The sequence below is a fragment of the Trichomonas vaginalis genome, chromosome II (assembly GCF_026262505.1).
Source record: "Trichomonas vaginalis G3 chromosome II, whole genome shotgun sequence".
Lineage (NCBI taxonomy): Eukaryota > Parabasalia > Trichomonadida > Trichomonadidae > Trichomonas > Trichomonas vaginalis.
Genome location: NC_067204.1, coordinates 19,444,423 through 19,467,054, shown reverse-complemented (window position 1 = coordinate 19,467,054; position 22,632 = coordinate 19,444,423). Strand labels below are relative to the sequence as shown.

The 22,632-nt window shown below is 33.0% G+C and overlaps 6 protein-coding genes and 6 pseudogenes across 12 annotated transcripts, besides 5 other annotated features; 7 read left to right on the top strand and 5 right to left on the bottom strand.

Annotated features, from left to right (window-relative positions):
* Window positions 1–7,783: part of a mobile genetic element that runs on past the window's edge.
* On the bottom strand, window positions 6–2,175 carry TVAGG3_0573030 (annotated as a pseudogene). Its single transcript has one exon. A coding segment is annotated over exon 1 (2,170 nt).
* On the bottom strand, window positions 2,391–2,889 carry TVAGG3_0573020 (organellar and viral DNA polymerase type B; the record flags this gene model as incomplete). Its single annotated transcript, XM_051238860.1, has 1 exon — window positions 2,391–2,889. A coding segment is annotated over one exon (499 nt), but the record flags the coding sequence as incomplete, so codon positions are not given.
* TVAGG3_0573010 (uncharacterized protein) lies at window positions 2,907–3,671 on the top strand (the record flags this gene model as incomplete). The annotated part of the gene is made up of 1 exon (XM_051238859.1): window positions 2,907–3,671. One exon carries the CDS (start codon window positions 2,907–2,909, stop codon window positions 3,669–3,671), a length of 765 nt encoding a protein of 254 aa, XP_051096683.1.
* Window positions 4,563–4,964, top strand: TVAGG3_0573000 (uncharacterized protein; the record flags this gene model as incomplete). The annotated part of the gene is made up of 1 exon (XM_051238858.1): window positions 4,563–4,964. One exon carries the CDS (start codon window positions 4,563–4,565, stop codon window positions 4,962–4,964), a length of 402 nt encoding a protein of 133 aa, XP_051096682.1.
* Window positions 5,079–5,814, bottom strand: TVAGG3_0572990 (annotated as a pseudogene). Its single transcript has one exon. A coding segment is annotated over exon 1 (736 nt).
* On the top strand, window positions 6,423–6,742 carry TVAGG3_0572980 (annotated as a pseudogene). Its single transcript has one exon. A coding segment is annotated over exon 1 (320 nt).
* A 1,617-nt stretch (window positions 7,784–9,400) lies between the features above and the next one.
* Window positions 9,401–9,475: a mobile genetic element.
* Window positions 9,476–10,194: 719 nt separating this feature from the next.
* On the bottom strand, window positions 10,195–10,639 carry TVAGG3_0572950 (annotated as a pseudogene). The gene has a single exon. A coding segment is annotated over exon 1 (445 nt).
* A 1,390-nt stretch (window positions 10,640–12,029) lies between these two features.
* Window positions 12,030–12,066: a mobile genetic element.
* Window positions 12,067–13,545: 1,479 nt separating this feature from the next.
* Window positions 13,546–13,583: a mobile genetic element.
* Window positions 13,584–14,496: 913 nt separating this feature from the next.
* Window positions 14,497–14,859, top strand: TVAGG3_0572920 (uncharacterized protein; the record flags this gene model as incomplete). Its single annotated transcript, XM_051238857.1, has 1 exon — window positions 14,497–14,859. One exon carries the CDS (start codon window positions 14,497–14,499, stop codon window positions 14,857–14,859), a length of 363 nt encoding a protein of 120 aa, XP_051096681.1.
* An 18-nt stretch (window positions 14,860–14,877) lies between these two features.
* TVAGG3_0572910 (serine threonine-protein phosphatase family) lies at window positions 14,878–15,120 on the top strand (the record flags this gene model as incomplete). The annotated part of the gene is made up of 1 exon (XM_051238856.1): window positions 14,878–15,120. One exon carries the CDS (start codon window positions 14,878–14,880, stop codon window positions 15,118–15,120), a length of 243 nt encoding a protein of 80 aa, XP_051096680.1.
* Window positions 15,121–15,124: 4 nt separating this feature from the next.
* Window positions 15,125–15,973, bottom strand: TVAGG3_0572900 (uncharacterized protein; the record flags this gene model as incomplete). The annotated part of the gene is made up of 1 exon (XM_051238855.1): window positions 15,125–15,973. One exon carries the CDS (start codon window positions 15,971–15,973, stop codon window positions 15,125–15,127), a length of 849 nt encoding a protein of 282 aa, XP_051096679.1.
* Window positions 15,974–16,044: 71 nt separating this feature from the next.
* TVAGG3_0572890 lies at window positions 16,045–16,681 on the top strand (annotated as a pseudogene). The gene has a single exon. A coding segment is annotated over exon 1 (637 nt).
* A 260-nt stretch (window positions 16,682–16,941) lies between these two features.
* Window positions 16,942–22,632: part of a mobile genetic element that runs on past the window's edge.
* Window positions 19,665–20,263, top strand: TVAGG3_0572880 (annotated as a pseudogene). The gene has a single exon. A coding segment is annotated over exon 1 (599 nt).

Below are 22,632 nucleotides of genomic sequence, written 5' to 3'. Positions count from 1 at the left end.
CGCGTTCATTGAACGCGGTACCATGCGAATACAGTCACAAATGGTGGCATATAATCTGCACCCGAGCCTGTTGGATTTGTTGTGAAAGTATGGACATGATTTCCTCCTGGTTCAGTTGGTCGAAAAGTCTTTTTTGCTGAATTGTTATAAGATGGAGATAAAACGTCATGACCAGCTTTATAGTCTGAGTTGTATAATGGGTGGTCTCTTAATGAGTGGCTATGGTCGCCAGAAAAGTTTGTCGTTCCTGTATGAGTGTGCGCAGGTAAGTTTGCTTCATTAATTTTCTTTGAGCCTCCTGTTTGCTTTGAAGAGTTAGACAGTATAAGAATTTGTCTACAATCTGCTTGCCATGTACCAAAACCCAAACTGTTGCTGGATTTGTTGAATTCATTGATGTATATAAAGAACCAACAGGATATAATGTTTGAAGTATTTCAGTCTTTAATGTTTGAAGCTCTGTTTTGTCAGCTTTCTTATCATATAAATCTTGAGCAGTGAATTTAACATTATTTTCATCATCCATGACATAAACATTTTTACAGCTAATGTCTTTCTTCGTTGTTATGTTTTCATTCGATGTTAAACCTTGTGGAAAGTTAGGAGGTTTATAATATAATGCATCCCCACCAGTTCCGCCAACCGTTCCTTCAATACTTTCTATAGCAACAGTTGAGAAGGAGTTATGTGTATGTTCTTTATCTGCTTTCTTATCTAACATTGCTGGTAGTTCATGTGTTTCAAAGTTTCTGACATGACCTTCGATATTCATACATTTGTTATTTAAGGAGTTTAGTGTATCTTTTACGCTTGTACTTGGATTCTCTAAAGGTGCACTTGAACCAAGGGTATAGTTCAATATTATGTCGTCTGCTCTAACAGTAGTGAAGGATTCATGTGTATGGTTCTTGTCAGCTTTACTATTTAATGTAGCTTGAAGTTCATTTATATCGGAGATATTGTGTTTATGAGATTTCAAAACTTTGTTCGTTGCGTCAAGTTCATCTTTGTCAGCTTTACTTTTAATAGCATCTTCAAAAGTTATTTTTGCCTTAACTCTCAATGTAAATCTTGGTTCAACTAATACACCGTTAACAAAGAAGTATGAAGCATAAATTTCATTGTTATAACAAATGCTTCTGGTGCTTTACCTGTGTCATACTGTACAGTACAGTGTATGTCATAACCTTTAGCACGAATGAATTTATATCTTCTTTCATTAACATCTTCAGTGCTTATTTGTTCATCCTGTGTTAAATATCCATGGTAGTCCGTTATAATCTGTTCGTCTGAACTTATATAATGAACATGGTTTTTATCTGCTTTTTCGGCTAATTTCTCTTCTATCTCATTTATTTCAAGTTCATGCCTACCACCACCTCCCGAAGAAGTATTTTTCTTCAGCTCTTGAAGAACGTCCACTTCGCCATCTTTGGTGTCAATAATGAGACTTTGAGTTAAAACCTTTCCTGTCTTAATGGATGTTTGTAAAACTTCTTCTTCACCGTGTTCGGGGTCATGGTCGTCATCATATCTTGTGAAATCAGAGATGTTGTCATACATTAAGCATATCTGTCTCAAAAGTTCTGCTATTTGAAACTGGAACGAAAGATATACAGAACTTTCATCATCTCCTAAAGTCAAGTCTGCTTTCTTAAGTATTTCTTGAATGTATGCAATGAGAACAGAGTACCTTGGAAAATATTCGAACAATATTTCATTAGCTGTTGGTTTTGGTGGTTCTTCTGGAGTTTCTGTTGTTTCAGTTCCTTCTGTAGGTTCTGTTGGAGTTTCTGCATCTCTTGACTTCAATGCTCTTGCTCTCAAAGACCTAAATGTTAGAGCACCAGGTTTTACAAAGGACTTTATAAATGCTTTAATAGTTCCTGGTAAGTTATTGTTAGCATTAAGTAAGTTCCTTATGCTTCCATCATGTACGTCCATAGCACTATGTAAAAAATCTATACTTTTCTTGTAGTCAGCAATAGACTGACTGTGATTTTTTAAAGATTTGTCAATACCTTTAAGCCAATCTTCATGCATGTCTGATACTGAGCCAAGAATATCATTTGCTTCCTTTAGTGTATTTTGTGCTTCTCGTAAAGTATCCAATCCCGTACGTGCATTGTTTGCTATACGTCTTACAGTATCTATTTGACTCCTTGTTTCTTGCATCCAACCAGATAAAGTTTTAATAGTATCCGAACCATTTGAAATGAAGTTCAAAGCATTTTTAACGTCATCTAAAACTTCTTCACCAAGTACTGCCCATTTCTTTCCGATTTGGTATTGAAGAACTCCATATGAAGCAGCTGTTAAACTAGTATTTATAAGGTTCCATATCCATGATTTAGCAGTTTTTCCATCCTTTCCATCTTCACCATCCAAACCGTTTTCGCCTTGAGGTCCTTGTATTCCTTGTATTCCTTGTATTCCTTGTGGTCCTTGAGGTCCAGTGTCACCCTTCTCTCCTTTCAGTTCATCTTTATGTTCGTTATAATATTCTAATGTCATAAGGTGTACATCATTACTGCTACCAGCAACGCCGAGAATTTGTTTCTCATTCATGACTAAATTCTTTAGGCATTTAATGTTGTCGTCAAATCGAAAGCTCTTTAACAATTCAATGAGAACATTTAATACTTTCACTAATGAGGCATCTACTGTAGAATTTATATATTGCACCGTTCCATCATTTATGATAGGAACTTTACTTATTGTAATGAATGGGTCATAAGTGTTAAAAGTATCGAAATCAATGACTTTTTTAGTTTTTCCATCGTCAATGACTAAATCATTGCCTTCAATGGTTAAAGTTGAGTTTTCGTTTACTAGTTCATGTGCTCTTCTTGCTTCATTTGTTTCATACGCATATGCAGCAATAGTCATATTTTAATGAGAATAAAATGTTGTTCTATTTGCAAAGTACAGACCCAAACGAATACGGGACAGTAAAGCTACAAACAAACTTAGGTCTTCAGAATGAAGCGCTTGCTTTCAGAGTTGTTGACTTCAATACTATCGCAACTTTTGTCATAACAGATGAAACAGATTTCATAGAGATTGAAATAGATGACAAAAGAAGTGTTATAACATTTCCTAACAGAGCTGGGTATAGAATAGATAAAATTGCTGGAGTCATAGATACTCTCATAAATGAAGAAACTATTGACAACATAGATGTCGAACTCTCTTCTGAGGGAACATTGAAGTTCAGTTATGCGAAGGAGTTTAAGATAACACGAATGAGTCATAGAGTTCAATTGCTTCTGGGAGCATACCATATGACATTTCCTTTGAAAAGTGTTGACAAAACGATTGAGATGAAATCTGTTCCATACGTATGTTATGGTAATTGTTTATACATTGAGTCTAAAATAGCTAATGTCACAGGCATTTCAGGAGTTAATAGTAAAGGTTCAGTAGAATATAAATCCTTCTGTTATGCAGTCAATTCAATGTTCATTCCAAACGTTCCTGTCATAGCAACTCATTTAGGTAAATGGGTTCGCATTAGTCCTCATAATTTGAAAGACATGCAATTCAGACTTGTTGACTTTCAAGGAGAGCCTGTAGAACTGAAGGCACCAGTGCGAATGACTGTTGAAGTTGACTTTTTAGAAAATATTAAATGCAACAGCTTACAAGAGAACTCAGAGCTAAAAATATAAAGTATGAATGTTATGTATTAGGTCATGAACTTTGGTTGTTGCTGTTTGATGAAACAAATGAGTTAGTTATGTCAGTCAAGAGAACAGAAAAATATTGTGTTAGTGAAAACTGCACCAAGTCAATAAGATTAGGTTTGCATTATGAAGATGAGTTCGATACTGTTGAAGAAGTTTTGGATAGATATTACAAATTGCTAACTTGAAATTTTTTGACTGACGGCGCAAAGCGCCAAGACCGAAGGTCCTGACTGCTTTAATTTACTAAAACATATTTCAAACAAAGCTTATAGTCAGTGAAAGTTTTGTATACTCGTTCGAATATTTATACTTAAACTCAACTCCTGTAGTTCCTGGTGTTTCAATGATGCGGATGTTACCTATTTTCATGAATAGTGGAGTTTGACCACAGCATTCGATTTCAGGGTCGAGATAGTCAATGACACATTGTTTCCCTGTTATTCGTGAGATAACATTTTCAAGGTCCTCCTTTGTTAGAATTATTTGGTTCTTGCTTATAAGATTTGTCAAAAGCTTCTTATCGTCTTTGAGTAAAATTGTTTATATAACTGAAGAAGGTAATGGTCTACGTTATCTGAAGGATTTGTTTGAACATTTGTGTAAGGGTTGTCGTTGGCTTCTCTTGAAAGAATTTGGTCCAGTGGTGGATACTCTAACTTAACATCTGATGTAGCGTTAGCGTTTGAAGCTGTGTTTAAATTCACCGACTTAAGTTCTGGTTCTTTTTCTTTCAAACACTCCGAACTATAGTTCTTTATGACAATATTGTTTGTCGTTCGTGAGTCAACATTTGATGTTGGTTCAATTGGAACATTAACGGCACCAGCTAAGATGGATTTGCTTCTCATTTCATATAGAATAAAAACCTTTTATATGTATGAAATGAACAATATACTCGACAAGGGTTTGAATGTAAAGCTAACGAATGAAAATATTGTTGAATTCACTGAGACAGGTGCTGTGTATAAAGATGTAGAACTACTGAACAAAAGAGCTAAGGGAAGAAGCAGGAACATGAACAAAGGGTGGAAGCCTATAAAAATTTATGTCAATGATGGCTCAGGAGGTTCAAACATAAAGTATGCAGAAAGTTATAGAGTTTATGCTCTCAAAGGTGAAAAGCCTTCATTTAAGAACAGCTATTCTAACGCATATCCTCAAAAGCTAACGGATGGGGAAGTGGATGATATGAATGACAGCAAAAATATTAACAGAAATGGCGACAGAGATGCATGGAATTTGTTTACCATCAGTCAATTGAAGGTTAAACTTTAAAACAATGTTGGTCGTTCCCATGGAATATTTTTGACTTTAATGGTATTAGTCATGATATGAATCTCAAGGTATGAACGAGGAGAGATGAGAGACTTATATGCTTCCCAAATTTCTTCAAAAGGTAATGTTATACCTGACTGTTTCCAAATGAGTTCAATATCATAGCGTGAGAAACCTTGAAAGATAACGAAGTCAGTTATGAGACGTTTTATGTTTAAAGCTAAAAACCTCCATGTTTGCATAAGTATTGCTACAGTTAAATGGTAATGTCTGACTTTAGTTATGATGTTAGCTAATGGTGAGTCTGGTTTTGACACTAAACCTTTTCCGGCGAAGTCGTCACAAACTAATAAAGTGTTTGAATGGATATTTTTTGAAGGGGTATTTTGAAAGTTTTGACAGAATGTAGTTTGTAAGTCGTTTCATATCGTAAACTCCTGAGTATTGACGTAAGTGGTGTTTGTCAATAATTCTTTCCATCTCCTCAGAAGTCTTTTGCATTCCTGACTGTATAAATTCAACGATGGCATAATATTTCCTCTTACGTCGAATGTAACGTTGAAGAAATTCAATGAGTTCACTGTCTGGAACTTTAACGACAGAGGCTTGAACTTTTGACATAAATGTTTTCGCTGTTGAGTCCATAGAGTCTGAAGTTGCTGATATAATGATTTGGTCATAGTAAGAGTCGTTTCCTAAACGCTCTGTTATGAGTATATGACGAATGAGGTTAAATGTCTTACCTGAACCCATCTTTCCACAATAGAAATACACCATTTGAACAGAATTCATAATCTTTGCTGAAAGGAAGAATAAGAGAAGAGTTAAGTTTGTCTGTAGTTTCATTCATGTCTTCATCTACGTCATGTATTAAATGCTTCATTTTATCTCCATTAAAAATGCAAGTCAGAAATATTCAGAACATAGCACCGAGTCTAACTGACAAGAGTATAAAGATATACTATGAACATGTTATGATGAAACCAACCAAAATTCAAGAAAGTCAGTATACTTATGAATATCCAAGACACTGGGTAGAGTATGTAGGAGGTGAGAAAGCTATTGAAATCAGACAGTTCGAAGTATTCCAGCAGGAAGAACAATATTATTGAAGAACTTTAATGTTTTGAGATATAATGATGAAACAAAGAAGCAAGATAGTTTTCCTGTTGCTGTGTATGTGAACCTAGACACAGGAGATGACATGAAAGTTTTTAACACAAAGCTTCAAACGGTAGTGAGAGAACAACTACTGCGGAAGGACATCCATTACCTTCAGAAGTTACCATAGCATATAATTTTGAAACAAACTCAATAGATTTTAAAGTCGTCTCTGCAAAGAAGTCAGGTTTTACATTTAATGAAGCAGATGTATATTCGAATGAAAACTTCAAAGCTATTGCATGGTTAGATAATGACGATTGCTTTAAGAAAATCTTTAAATTCAGTGACTCAAAGATGTCAATAGATGACCTTCGTGGAATGTTACCATCGACGTTTACAGTGAAGGTTCAGCAGGATTGCTTACAAGATTGTCAATTGGTGGCATTTGGTCTCGTGAGAACATTGTTATAAAATCCAGTATAAGTGAATTTGCTGAAGAATCTATATTATGTCTTTCAAACTATATGTATTCGCCGCCAAAGCATTATAGTATAACAAACTTTGTCAGTAAGTTTAACATAAGACTTGTCGAACCTTCTTCAATGAAAGATGTTGTGCTACCTAAAGATGGAAAGGATGGACTCATTATTGAGATGATTTTAATAGCATATTAAATGAGCTTGTTCTTGAAGGTCATTCATGATGAAATAACTGTTGTAGAAGATGTTAGCAATTGTTCAGACATTTTGAAGCGTATAGATGATATAAGAAAGAAGTTAGATAGACCGCAAAGCGGTGAGGGCGAAGCCCGTGAGAACGCTTATGTTTCATTGACTTTCTCCAGTAACGAGAACTTTTATGAGATAATATTGAAGAGAGATGATTTTAATATGGTGTAAATGGTAGCTTGGGCAGCTTTAGGCGCAATGGGAACAAAAGCATTAGCATTTGGAGCAAAAGCACTTGGAGCTTATGACGCAGTAAATAAAATGAGTGGAGGAAGGGTTTCGAAGACATTAGATGCAAATAAAGGAAAGATTGGAGGCTGGGTTGCAAAGAAGTTAAGATTAAATAAAATAGGGCTCATAAATAAAGCATCCAATTTGGTTGCGACTGAGTCAGAAAATGCTTTAGGAAAGGACGATGAGTTTGCAAAACACGCAAAAGACTTTAATGACCAGATGAAAGGTGAAACAATGCATTTAAATAGAGTCGATGGAACTAAAGAAAATGTTTCTTCTCCACCAGCAGTAGTTCTTCCATGGACCTATGGAATGTATGGAAACCCTTACGAAAGACCATTTGACCCATTGACTGGTGGAAGTAATTGGTATCATTATGGACGAAGAAGAAAGACAGTCAAGTTGGAGACAGACGTAAAGAAAGCAACTAAAAAGAAACCAAGGAAGAGAGTTATAAAGCAATGAATTCAACAGGGTGAAAAACGGGTGAAAAAAGAGGTGAGATTTCACCACTTCACCTAAATTTATTTTTGTGCTATGTTTTCATACGTGTGAGGGTGGTGATATCATTAATTTTTATATAAATGACGAAAACTATTGAGATAACAAACTACAACGGTCATGAGTTCAAGAATTTGTTCTTCGTTCCTCGTGAAAATACATTCTATCAGATACGAGGGAGAAAGGGTAAAGTTAGTTTGAGCGTTTATGAAGGAATGAAGAATGGAAAGTTTATACAAGCATACGATACAATTAGGGTTGTTAGATTCCCGACGACAGGTGTCTTGGAAGATTTGCCTGGTGTCATCATAGTGTCTTTAAATCAAAAATTTTATTTTGGAGTTAGTTTTATTGATTTTTCAATAAAAAACATTTCTAAAACAAGAAAATAAAACGATAAAAATTTATATTTTATATAAGGATCTTATATATTTAAAATAAATATCATTTTATTTTCATTGGTGTCTGTCAACCATAATACACTATTCAAAAATTCAATGTGTCTTGCGTTTCAAAAGACACCTTCAAATTGAACGATAGCACAGACACTATTGAATTTTACCCATTGTATTTAGTTTTTACACTTTTTATTTTTAAGAATTAATGACTGAAACAGCCGTTTTGCTATGACCTCAATCACTTTTATTTATTATTTTAAATATTATTTAATTTTATTATTTGAATAGGCCAACTTATATTTGAGAAGCTCAATTTGAGACCACTTAATACAGTGAAATATCATAAATATTGAAATATTAAAAAGTGTATTTCAAAATATTGAAATTATAAAAATTTATAATACTGAAATTGAGACAAATTAATAAATTCAATGTGTTTTTTTGAAATAACTCTCAAATATTATTTTTTTGTTTATTTAATGATGAATAAATATGATTGCTTTAGTCAATCATAAAAACTAATTTAAGTTTAAAATAATGAAAGGATAATTTGATCGTTTTTTAAAATACAATTATTTTTGATGATTTGCAAGAATCTTTGAAAAGAATATAATATAGTTCTATTTTTGTAAATTATCCAAATCATGTATTACATAAATTACGATTAAAACGATGAAAGAACCAAAAAGTGTGTTTTGTGTTTTGTTGTTGCGTGTTGGATGCGGATCCTGTTATTTCCGAAATCGACAAAAAATTTGGAAATTTAATTTCCGAAATCGAAATTATATTAATGTTTTTAATATTCTTATATCAAAAGGATTAAAGTTCATTAAGAGAAAAACAATTCTTCTTCTTCAATCTATTGGCGCATTTATTTCTACACGCCAATAAGAAAGGGAAAATTATAAGACACCATGGTGTCTTCAAAACGCTAATTTTTGATATTTTTAACAACCCTAGATACAAACGGTAAACGTGTTTCATTAGCTTTGTCAAAACTTACTAACATTTATTTTGACAGTGACTTTGACTCTGACAATTGGAGCGACAGCAGCGATACTGAAGAATATGAAGTATTGTGTGAAGCACAGCAATGGGAGGAGTTGCAATACTTTTGTAAGTGAGAACGTTTATTTTTTACAGTAGTGAAGTCGTTTGTGAAAATGTTAGTGAGGTGAAGTGGTTGGTGGCTTTGTAAATATTTAAGGTTAAGTTAGTGTTGTCGTTTGTGTTGTAAAATATACGTTAACGGTTTCGTAAAGTGTCAAATTCACATATAATGGGTAAGGAGGCGCTCAGTGCCTCCGTACGCAGGATATGTATACTAACTAATAATTGTGCAGCCTAGTTACTAGGATATAGTAGTTAGGCCGCAAAATTATTGTGCTTCTAGCGATATTAGTTATACGTTATTGCACACAAGCACCTATACTACCGCTCTCTCGCTCCTAAAATGTCAGATACTTCGTAATTACATGAATAGGGTCAAGTTCTTCCGAGGCCTCTCATTGAATGAGAGACTTCGGAAGAACTTGGTCCTAACGTATTCCTACTACTGTTCTCTGGTCTGTAAAGGACTAAAAGTTAGTATACATATCTTCAGTACGGTGGCACTGCGCGCCATCTTACCGAAGATATGTCAATCTGACACTTTACAAAACCACTAACGTATATTTTACATCGCAGATGCAATATTTCTAATAACCTTAAACTATTTCTGCCACGTAAAGTATTTATCACATAAACCACCTCATCTCACCTCTCTGTACGTTATATATTGTGCGCAGGTCATTGCCCATGGCAACTCCCCGCGACACAATGCACGTGCATGAAAAAATAAACGTTCTCACTAACGTACACACTAACGTTCTCATTTACAAAAGTATTGCAACTCTTTCCATTGCTGTGCTTCACATAATAGTTCATATTCTTCAGTATCACTACTGTCGCTCCAATCGTCTGAGTCAAAGTCGCTGTCATAATTAATGTTTATTAGTTTTGACAAATGTAATGAAACACACTTACCGTTTGTATCTACTGCTTGTATATATCTTCCATTATGTTTGCTATCATAAATGCTTAAACTAACTTTACCCTTTCTCCCCCGTAACTGATAGAATGTATTCTCACGCGGAACGAAGAACAAGTTCTTGAACTCATGACCGTTGTAGTTTGTTATCTCAATAGTTTTCGTCATTACATCCAAATAAAAATTTTCAGTAAAAATAAAACTAACGTTAAAAATTTCTCATAACATAAACGTTCTCATTGCTTTATAACTCTCTTCCTTGGTTTCTTTTTAGTTGCTTTCTTTACGTCCGTCTCCAACTTGACTGTCTTTCTTCTTCGTCCATAATGATACCAATTACTTCCACCAGTCAATGGGTCAAATGTCTTTCGTAAGGGTTTCCATACATTCCATAGGGACCATACGGAAGAACTACTGGTGGAAGTTGTGAGAAGAAACATTTTCTTTAGTTCCATCGACTCTATTTAAATGCATTGTTTCACCTTTCATCTGGTCATTAAAGTCTTTTGCGTGTTTTGCAAACTCATCGTCCTTTCCTAAAGCATTTTCTGACTCAGTCGCAACCAAATTGGATGCTTTATTTATGAGCCCTATTTTATTTAATCTTAACTTCTTTGCAACCCAGCCTCCAATCTTTCCTTTATTTGCATCTAATGTCTTTGAAACTCTTCCTCCACTCATTTTATTTACTGCGTCATAAGCTCCAAGTGCTTTTGCTCCAAATGCTAATGCTTTTGTTCCCGTATGTACGTTTATTTGAGAGGAGGAGGATTACCCTCTCAATTTTGAGGGATTCGTTAGTTTATTTTCTCGATGAATATGCAATAAAATTTGATTTTTACCTTATCAATATACTTCATATAATATACACATGTTCATGTAAAAACTTTTTTCCAAAATCCTCAGGAATTAAGGGATTTTTGAATTTTAAGAATTTTTTTCGAATTTTTTCGAAAAAAAAACATTTTCAGAACAGCCTTAACGGCTAAGATTTAGGTAGGGTTGTTAGATTCCCGACGATAGGTGTCTTGGAAGATTTGCCTGGTGTCATCATAGTGTCTTTAAATCAAAAATTTTATTTTGGAGTTAGTTTTATTGATTTTTCAATAAAAAACATTTCTAAAACAAGAAAATAAAACGATAAAATATTTATATTTTATATAAGGATCTTATATATTTAAAATAAATATCATTTTATTTTTCATTTTGGTGTCTGTCAAACCATAATACACTATTCAAAAATTCAATGTGTCTTGCGGTTTCAAAAGACACCTTCAAATTGAACGATAGCACAGACACTATTGAATTTTACCCATTGTATTTAGTTTTTACACTTTTTATTTTTAAGAATTAATGACTGAAACAGCCGTTTTGCTATGACCTCAATCACTTTTATTTATTATTTTAAATATTATTTAATTTTATTATTTGAATAGGCCAACTTATATTTGAGAAGCTCAATTTGAGACCACTTAATACAGTGAAATATCATAAATATTGAAATATTAAAAAGTGTATTTCAAAATATTGAAATTATAAAAATTTATAATACTGAAATTGAGACAAATTAATAAATTCAATGTGTTTTTTTGAAATAACTCTCAAATATTATTTTTTTGTTTATTTAATGATGAATAAATATGATTGCTTTAGTCAATATAAAAACTAATTTAATCGTTTTAAAATAATGAAAGGATAATTTGATCGTTTTTTAAAATACAATTATTTTTGATGATTTGCAAGAATCAAAAAAAAAAAAAAAAAAAAAGGTAGTGGGGCCTCCAGGCACTTCGTGCCCTCTAGCCCTGAAGATGTTTAGTATAACTTTGTCCGGACAAGTAAGGGTCTATCGTCGCTACAGGAAAAGTTACAGGCGTTCCAAGGAAGTATACTTTGAGAAGCCTTCTTCTGGGTCGAAACATTATATAATGTGTCGCTTTTCACAAATTATATATGTTTTCATGCTTTGTCACTTTTCTGTCACTTTTCGGGTAAAAACATTTTTATTATTATATATAAATGAATTTTACAAAACCACCGTTACCCTTCTTTGGAAATAAGAGTAGATGTGTAATAAACAGAAATTCATCAAAAGTGACAGCTCTCAATTTTTTGACATTTGTAAATTCTAAATTGAATGAGAAAAATGAAATAATACTAAGCATAATACAATATTCTAGATTTAATTATAATTAGGAAAAAGTTAGTTTTGAGAGTACTTTTCATAGGCATATAGAATGAAATCTTCTGAAAAATAATATCACATAAACTCATATTATTTTCTAATATATAACTATTTTATATAAAAATCAAATTCAATGATCTTAAAAGCGAAGGATAAACCTCAAAATTTACGAATATAATGAGTGTGAATATAATGCTTATCTATCATAAAACCATATGAAATATCAATTTTTGCTTTACGCCTAATTTTTGACGACAATTAGCAAAAAATGTTAAATGTTAACACTCAGTCCATTTGAATATGAAAAATAAAATTGACTTTGATTAAATGTTTTTATTTATCATGCAATTCTTCTTGCGACCAAAGATTTGAATAAAATTTCAAAAAATAAGATAGCTTAAAAAATGGGGTATTATTATTGTCGTCTGGCGGTTTTAGACGACAATACGAATTTTCAAATAATAGGATTTTTAGCCAGATAAAGAGCTACTCCATATATCATGCGTGTTTGCATACTATATACATAGATGGAATTGATGTTCTTCCTTTATTTAGGTACCGAAACATGCTTGAAAAATCTATTTTTTAGACGACAATGATAATTTTGTCACTTTTCCAGACGACAATAATACTTTGTCACCTTTTTAGACGACAATAATAATTTTGTCACTTTTCCCAGACGACAATAAAACATCCTCTTAAAAAATAATATACGGTAGTGTTTACTAATAGATGAATAGTATATAAATTCTATTAAAATGGATTTGATCCAAAAAAATATAAAACCAAAAATAATTGTTATAATTTAAATGAAGAAGTAATTTAAAACGATTTTATTTATGATCAAATTTTATATATTTTTTTGGATCAAATCCATTTTAATAGAATTTATATACTATTCATCTATTAGTAAACACTACCGTATATTATTTTTTAAGCTATCTTATTTTTTGAAATTTTATTCAAATCTTTGGTCGCAAGAAGAATTGCATGATAAATAAAAACATTTAATCAAAGTCAATTTTATTTTTCATATTCAAATGGACTGAGTGTTAACATTTAACATTTTTTGCTAATTGTCGTCAAAAATTAGGCGTAAAGCAAAAATTGATATTTCATATGGTTTTATGATAGATAAGCATTATATTCACACTCATTATATTCGTAAATTTTGAGGTTTATCCTTCGCTTTTAAGATCATTGAATTTGATTTTTATATAAAATAGTTATATATTAGAAAATAATATGAGTTTATGTGATATTATTTTTCAGAAGATTTTGTGTTCTTCTTCAAAATTTTATTTTTTTATTAAAAAGAATTTTTACAAAATATACATTTACTTTAATTAATATTTAAAAACGTGCTCTATCAAAAGTTCCAAAAATTCAATATTTTAGCTTTTCTGATGTGTCACTTTTGATGAATTTCTGTTTACAACAGATGTAAAGATATTATATTGAGAGAACTTAAGAAACTACCGAATGGTCTAACATTTGTAGATTTGTTCGGTGGAAGTTTCTATATATCCCATTTATGTCATACAATATTCCCAGACTCAAAGATTATATGCAATGACTTCGACAACTATATGGACCGTCTCAAACATATTCCAGACACAAACAATATATTGAAAGAGTTAAAAGAAAAGATTCAGATAGGTAAGATGGAACGTATACCATTAGATAAGAAAAATATTGTGAGAGAGGTTTTGAAAAAAGCAGAATATATAGACTGGGATAGTATATCTGCTAGACTATTATATAGTGGTTCTATAAGAGTTCATGACATTGAAACACTTATGTCAAAAGTTTTATATCTTAACTATACAAATGTTTTCAAAGAGGACATAGAAAAATATATTGAGGGTATAGAGTTTGTGAGATGTCATTGGACAGAGTTGTATGAAAAATATAAAGACAAGGAAAATGTTTTCTTTATAGTGGACCCGCCCGTTCTATAACACATGGGATTTTCAATACCAAGTAGACTGGACTTTGAGAGACTCTTTAGAAACTTTAGACGTTATACATAACCATCCATGCTTTTACTTTACATCCGATAAAAGTGGTTTGGAAACCGTTATGAGATGGTTAGAGGACATACATGACTATGAGTTTATATATGACAAGATAGAATATGAGAGAGGTCCTATAAACCGGAGAAAGTGTCATAACAAAGAAATTTTATTAGTAAGTAAATGTGGTTTGAAATAGGACTACTTGTTTTAGGTTTTTTCCATTGTGTCATTTATTTATTTGACGTGGCAGAAAGATATAGAGAATATGAAGATGAACCAATGCCTGCAAATGTTCAGTATATGTACTCGTAAGAGATATTTTTATCTAATATTAAATGGACGCACAGAACTTAGCGAATGCACAGCAACCTGGACAACCAAACCCAGAGAATATTCCAAATGAAGTTAGAATACAAACTGCAATGGCAAACTATGGTCAAGTGCCAACAGATGTACAAATGCAAACTGCCATGTCAAATGACGCTGCGTTAGGTTTGCCACCATGGTATGCAAATATGAGATGGAAAGAGTTTTATACAAACCCTGAAGTGGGATATAAACAACTTTATGCAGATGACGCGAACACAGGAGTTGACCCAGAATATGTTTTCTACCAGAGGAGAAACAGAATGTATGAGCTCCAGTTAAAGAATGCTATGGAACTCAACAGGAAACGTAAGAGACTAGGTGGACATTAGATTTTTACATATAGTAAAATGGGTTTCTTCAGTAGTATTGGAAACTTCTTTCGAAATGTTGGAAGAGGTATATGGAATGGAATAAAAACCGTAGGAAGAGGAATTTGGAACGGAGTCAAAAATATTGGTAAAAGAGTAGGTCAGTTTGTTGGTATTATACCTAAAGACCCTGAACCAGAAGAACAAGCTCCTGTTATACAACAGCCTGAACCTGCACCACAGTCTAGTTGGCAACCAAATCCAACACCTCAACCGTATTAAAAAATTATATTTTTACCGTTCGATAGTAGTTGTATATGAAACTAAGTTCTAAGTAAAACGCATGGTATAATGGAATTATTCTTTTTCTTCCATCTGTAGTAAACCATACTTGAAAGTCTGAAATACTTCCACTTGGTGGTTCGTATAACTTTGTAGGTTTTTCGTAAAAGTCATTTGCCAAGCATAAGAAAGAGTTTTGGGCGCCAGAAAATGAAGCATGAACAATAATAGCATCTTGGTCGAAAACATTTTCATATGTTCCATTAGGGTTTTCGACTTCATAAAAGTCTGGGTGTACTGGATATGCTGCAGGCTGATTTAACATCCTCATAAATCTATACCATGCCAAGTTGTTATATTTTGTAGAAATATAAACGTTTTCTCCAAGGTCTTCTATTTTATTGATTTTAACAGTTGCATTTTTCCTGTCATAAATAATATCGAGATGGTACTCTCCCTCGTCAATGTTATACTGGTTTGCATATTCGATATAGATATCGTTTATTTTTTCTTGAAAAGCTTGAAGAGTTGTTTCTAAGTTTACAAGCAAACTAACTTGTAAAAGTTTTCCCTGTTCAAATTTCTCATACATACGTTTTTCTTTGTTATAGTATCGAACTTCAAAACCGACCGTAAATGGGAAACCATGTATGGCTTCTGAAATGAACTTCATTCTACGAAAGCCAATAGCTTTTGTGACAGATGGGTCTCTTAGCCATCTTAATGGGTAGTCAAAACGATAGCCTTCATGCTTTACGGTCTCTGTCTCAAACTTTTGACCGACATTAGTAAAAAGTTCATCTAATGGTTTAGTTGTAGCAACTCTTGAATTTTCTTTTTCTATTGAAAGCATATTTTATCTAGAATAAAAATGTCAAATGAAACAGCGTCTATGAGAGAAAACAACACAACCGACAACTCATTGTGCAAGCTCTAAATAAGAACACAACAAACTTTTCAAACTATTCTAAGATATCTGAGTCATTGAAAGAAGGAAACTTAAAACTGACATTAAACCCAATGACAGATGAGTTTCTATTTCAAGACAAGAAGAACAATACTGTCTGTATAAATCCAACAAAAGGAACTTTAAACGAGAAACCTATAAATGAACTTCTTTTGAAAGCAGATGTTGACAACAAAGCTGACAAAGAATATGTAGACGATGCAATAGCAAAAGAAGAAGAAAGAGCTAACAATGCTTATGCAACAAAAGAACATACTCATCCTGAACTAGCAGACAAAACATATGTTGACAATAAAATGTCAAGTGAAGTGACAAGAGCTGAAAACGAATATTCTAAAAAGACTCATACACATTCTATATCTGAAATAACAGACTTAAACGTTAGCCTTGAAAAGAAAGCGGATAAGGATTGTGTGGCTAGTAGGTTAGAGAAGAAAGCAGATAAGGAATATGTGGATTAAAAGATAATGAAATTATAGAAAGGGCTGAATGGTATCATGAATGGACATCGAAGATTTTAAAAACTAAAGCTGATACAGGATGGGTTTCAGGATGTTTAGACCTTAAAGCAGATAAAACTTATGTTAACGATGAGTTAGAGAAGAAAGCAGACAAGAACCATACACATACAAGTTTTACAACTGTTAGAGCAGACGACATAATACTGAACTTTGACCTTGGTTCAAGTGCACCTTTAGAGAATCCGAGTACAAGCGTAAAAAGATACTCTTAACAATTTAGATAAGAGTTGCAGGAACATTGAAAGTCATGCCAGAAACTTTGAAGCATATGAACTACCCGCAATGTTAGACAAGAAAGCAGACAAAACAGAGCTTCAAACATTAAAGACAGAAATACTTCAAACATTATATCCTATAGGCTCTATTTATACGTCAATGAACTCTACCAGACCAGAAGTAGTACTTGGTTTTGGAACTTGGACTCAAATAGTCGACAGGTTTTTGTATTGTGCAAACTCTTCAAAGGAAACAGGTGGAAGTAAAACGATTTCAGGTGAAAATTTACCTGCACATAGTCACTACATAGATTTAAGTACATCTCAAGCAGGTTGGCATAAACATAAATTTTGGGATTGGTCAGCAATGACAAAAGGTAAAGGATATGATGTTAAAGACAACGTTCAGTTTGCTATAAATTGTTTCTGGGGTAACACTCAGGGAGATGGAAACCATACACATCGCGTTTCAGGATATACGCAAACAACGGGACAAAGTAAAGACTACATGCCCACCTTACATGACAGTTTACGCATGGTATAGAAATGCTTAGTCGTCATTTTCAACTTCTTTAGCATATTCGTCAGGAGTGTTGTCTTATATTTGTTAGAACTGTCTTTGAAAGTATACCACCTTGAACTTTGACATGTTTGAAACGAGGTCTGACAATAGTAGTTTTATCTTCTGCTTGCAGTGTGTACATTTTGCCATGTTTGCCTAAAACTTCATAATATTCTCTTGTATACTTTCTTCTATTTTTACGAACACGAATGTGAGTACCTGTCGGGTTCTCATTGTTGTCATAGTCAATAGTATTTTCATATGGGTCGCGTTTAGGTATTTCTATTTTTACTTTTGTCACCTTTCTGAAGTTTGAAGCCCGGCATTCTTTCTTGTTTTCTCTTTTGACTAAATTATTAAATATATAGTCTTTCTCTAAGTCAGGGTTTGTTTTTCATTTCTTCGGGGAGTGGTTTCCCAAACCTTTTTGTTTACGGCTATTGTAAATATTTAAACTTGTCTCATCTTTGCCATGGAGAAGTGTCTATATTTGTCGTCATATGACATTTCATTTGCTTCACCACCTTTGTGGTTGGTTTAAGTCTCTTAACATTTTTATACAACCGTCAATGACACCAAGAGCAGAATGGTTTTGGTCGACAATGAAATATTGGTTTACATTTTTTGAACGCAGATAGTTTTTTACATCATCTGATTTGAAAGAACTTTCACAGTCAGATGTCAGTTTTGTTGGATGGTATTTGTCAACGAATATTGTCAAAGCTGCTAAGATATCTAAAATAGCTTTGGACTGTAATGGTATGGCTTCACAGTATCTTGTGTTTTGACCAACAAATATTAGCCAGTTGGTGGTCCATCTCTTCTTATACCTCGGAATGTTTTCCAAGATATCCATAAACCAAGCATTTGGTGTTGAACTAAAGATTTTTACCATGAGTGCTTTCTTTGTCGCTTTAGAAACATAGGGGTCCTTGTTTGGATTCGTCATTTTTTAACCCATAAGAAATGGGTTTATTTGGCGCATTAGCAGGAGTTGCATCTAGATTTTTACCCGCAGTGGGAACAATAGCCAGAGGTGTATTTGGAGTTGGAAGGAAGATTTTGAGTACATTAGGTATACTTAAAGAGAAAGCACAACCTATTATACCAAACTGTACAGAAAGGTTGGGATGTAGCACGAGATGCAACAAATCTTATTCCAAATCCTGAAACAAGAGGAAAAGTTCAAGGATGGATGGACAATGTAGGAAGACAAGCAGGAAACTATTATAACAAAGCAAATGACTACTATAACCAAGCAGGACACTATATGGACCAAGGTGAAAGATTCTTTAACAGAGGATATAACCATGCACAACAATGGGTAAACAATAACCAACCTCAACCGCCTCAAACGGGGAATGTAAAATTTTTTACTGAGATGAAATGAACAATACAGCATTGAGACAAATGGGTTCAAGATGGATTTGTCGGCTTCCAGCAGTTACACAACGTGTTTGTCAAGTTCTTCCTATACCTCAGGAAGTTTTAGACCGACTTAAAAAACAACAACAACCAGTTGAAAACAAACCAAACTAAAATTTTTTACTGAGATGAAATGACCGAAGAAGTTGAAACGGTAGATTTGACACCACAAACAAAAAGTTCAGAACCATTGTCAAAACCCGTCAAAAGAACTTACAGATGAAGAGAAAAATTCAATAATAGAAAATGCCAGGTCTGGAAATACAAACCCTAACTACAAAGTCACTTTTCATAAAAATGAACGGCTAGTATCTCAAAAAAGAAACAGACTCTCACAAATAAAATATTGAAGTCTGAAGGAGCTTTCGAGACAACAGATGGAAAAGTTTACTTCACTGACCAACAGTTCATTATAGAACATCTCATTGACTTAGAGTCGAAATATTCTAAACTTTACAACAAACACAAAAAGTTGAAAGGAAAACAAAAACAAATGGCATATGATATTTATGAAGATGTTGACGACACAACTGTTCCTGCAGGTGAGGTAAAGTCAGAGAAACCGAAAAGTGACGAAAAACCGATAGAAGAAAGAAAAACCAAAAACTGAAGATAAACCAAAACCAAAGTTTAGTTTGGAAACTAAACCAAGTCAACCTTCATTAGCTGGTATGGGTTGGCGTCAAAGACTTATGGCAGCAGGCGGTTATGTTAAGTAAAGAAAAAAATATTTTTTTATTTTATTTGAAATGTACGCTGAGTTTGTTGGAGAAGACCGTTGGGAAACTTGTTTGTTAGATGAGAAATATGAAATGGCATACTATTTTAAAACAATATATTTTTACATATATTAAATGCTTCAGGTTGAAAAACAAAGAACAAAAGTAGCAGATACAAAACCGTTAGACTATATCTTTACAAATGCTGGTAGGACTATTTCAGATGAAGAAATTTCATCCCGAGCATACAGGTTTGACTATCCAATTCGTTGGCTTCAAAGTCCTTCAGATGCAAAGGCAATAGGATTTAGAAGAGTTTTGTTTTCAAATAGAACTAACGCATTTATGTTCGCAGTATATTTTCATGGGCAGTATAAAGGTCATGATGGTCTAATAGACAAATTTGACGAAATGAGGATCTTTACAGTTCGTTTAGACGAAAGTCTTGAGAAAACTCTAAATGACTTTCAAACTCAAATGAACAAATATTATTGGGAATTTCAAGAAAAATACGACTCTTTACTAAATGGAACATACTATCTGAAACTAGAATATGACAAGATGAACTCCACCGTTTCATTTCAAAAGATTGAAATTAACCCTCCAAGAGATACAGAGTTTTTATTTTGGAAAGTAGACAAACGTTCTTGGGCACAATTTCTTCGGTAAACCAGAACGAACCATTACCACCAGATGGTCCATTTAAATTTATACTTCCACCAGCAGATTTGACAGTTTATAGAAACGTGTTTGACCCTCAAAATGTTATGTGTCATGCAAGTTTCAGTTCAAGCAACAATAGTTTTCTATGTATTGGTAAGGACTTTTATGACTTTGCTTCTAAATTCTACGAACCACCTAGTAACAGTTTCTCTGACTTTCAAGTTTGGTTCACAAACAAATGTGTGGCAACATATTATTCCATTGTACTATGACTTTTATCTCGAATTGTCTTTCATATATAACTACGGAAAAGTGCTGAAAAAGTATTGAAAAATAATGTTTATGTTAGCATGTTAGATCTAACATTTTTTCTAACATTTTTTCTAACATCGTAGAAAACTCATGACTTCTTCGTAAATGTTTTGTCAAGACTTCTTCGTAATGAGTGTAAAGGACCCAAAAATATAATTTAGGGTAGAAGGTTAGATCTAACCTCTTTTCTACCCTCATTTCACCTCATGAATTTTCATGAATTTCATCGTACATGCTTTGTCAAACATGAACGTACATGCTTTGTCAAGACTTCTTCGTAAATGTTTTGTCAAACATGAACGTACATGCTTTGTCGAAACTTCTTCGTAAATGTTTTGTCAAGACTTCTTCGTAAATGTTTTGTCAAGACTTCTTCATCGTAATGAGCGTAAATCAGACAAAAATATAATTTAGGGTAGAAGGTTAGATCTAACCTCATTTCTACCCTCTTGAATTTGTCATGACTTCTTCGTAAATGTTTTCGTTAAGCCACTTTGTGCCGTCAGTCAGTCAGTTTAGGAAAGACTTTAGAAAGTTGTTGGAAAATAAGTCCTGGGAAGAGTATTATAAGGCATTTTGTGAAGAATATAGCAACCGTCGGAATACAGACGGTTGGTTTTTATATAAAATTCATGCAGGAAATTCTTGAGTTTTGGTTGAAAGAATACGGTGGAGCCAAAAGTGGCTCGACCTCAAAACAAGCATTTTATGAGCTTACAAAGGGTGTTATGAATGAATTCAAATGTATTTACATACATCCTGACCTCGTTCATTTTGTTCCCGGACCAAAAATAATGTTTAGGTGAAGAGGTGCGATCTCACCTGTTTTTTCACCTGTTTTTTCACCTCTTGAATTTGTCATGATTTCATCGTAAATGTTTTGTCAAGACTTCTTCGTACATGCTTTGTCAAACATGAACGTAAATGTTTTGTCATGACTTCTTCGTAAATGTTTTGTCAAACATGAACGTACATGTTTTGTCAAGACTTCTTCGTACATGTTTTGTCAAGACTTCTTCGTACATGTTTTGTCAAGACTTCTTCGTACATGTTTTGTCAAGACTTCTTCGTACATGTTTTGTCAAGACTTCTTCGTAAATGATTTGTCAAAACTTCTTCGTACATGCTTTGTCAAACATGAACGTACATGTTTTGTCAAGACTTCTTCGTAAATGTTTTGTCATGATTTCATCGTAAATGTTTTGTCAAGACTTCTTCGTAAATGAGTGTAAAGGACCCAAAAATATAATTTAGGGTAGAAGGTTAGATCTAACCTCTTTTCTACCCTCATTTCACCTCATGAATTTGTCATGAATTTCCTTAAGATAGAAAAAATAAAGTTAGTTTTATTTTGTATTTTTTTGTATGTAAGATATGATTTCAGGGATTTTTTTGACGAAGTGTCAACCTTCACTTCGTCAAAAAATAACAGTTATCTAATGAAAAAGTGTCATGACTTCTTCGTAAATGTTTTGTCAAGACTTCTTCGTACATGTTTTGTCAAGACTTCTTCATCGTAATGAGTGTACATGTTTTGTCATGACTTCTTCGTAAATGTTTTGTCATGACTTCTTCGTAAATGTTTTGTCAAACATGAACGTAAATGTTTTGTCAAGACTTCTTCGTAAATGTTTTGTCAAGACTTCTTCGTAAATGTTTTGTCAAACATGAACGTAAATGTTTTGTCATGACTTCATCGTAATGAGTGTAAAGGACCCAAAAATATAATTTATGTTAGAATGTTAGATCTAACATGTTTTCTAACACGTTTTCTAACATGGTCTAAAACTCTCGAAAATCATGAAATTTACAGCAAAAATATAATTTATGTTAGCATGTTAGATCTAACACGTTTTCTAACCTCTTGAATTTTCATGACTTCTTCGTAAATGTTTTGTCAAACATGAACGTACATGCTTTGTCATGATTTCATCGTAAATGTTTTGTCAAACATGAACGTAAATGTTTTGTCAAGACTTCTTCGTAATGAGTGTAAATCAGACAAAAATATAATTTATGTTAGAATGTTAGATCTAACATGTTTTCTAACATGTTTTCTAACCTCTTGAATTTTCATGAATTTTCCCGAAATAAAAAATAAAGTTAGTTTTATTTTTTTTATTTTTTT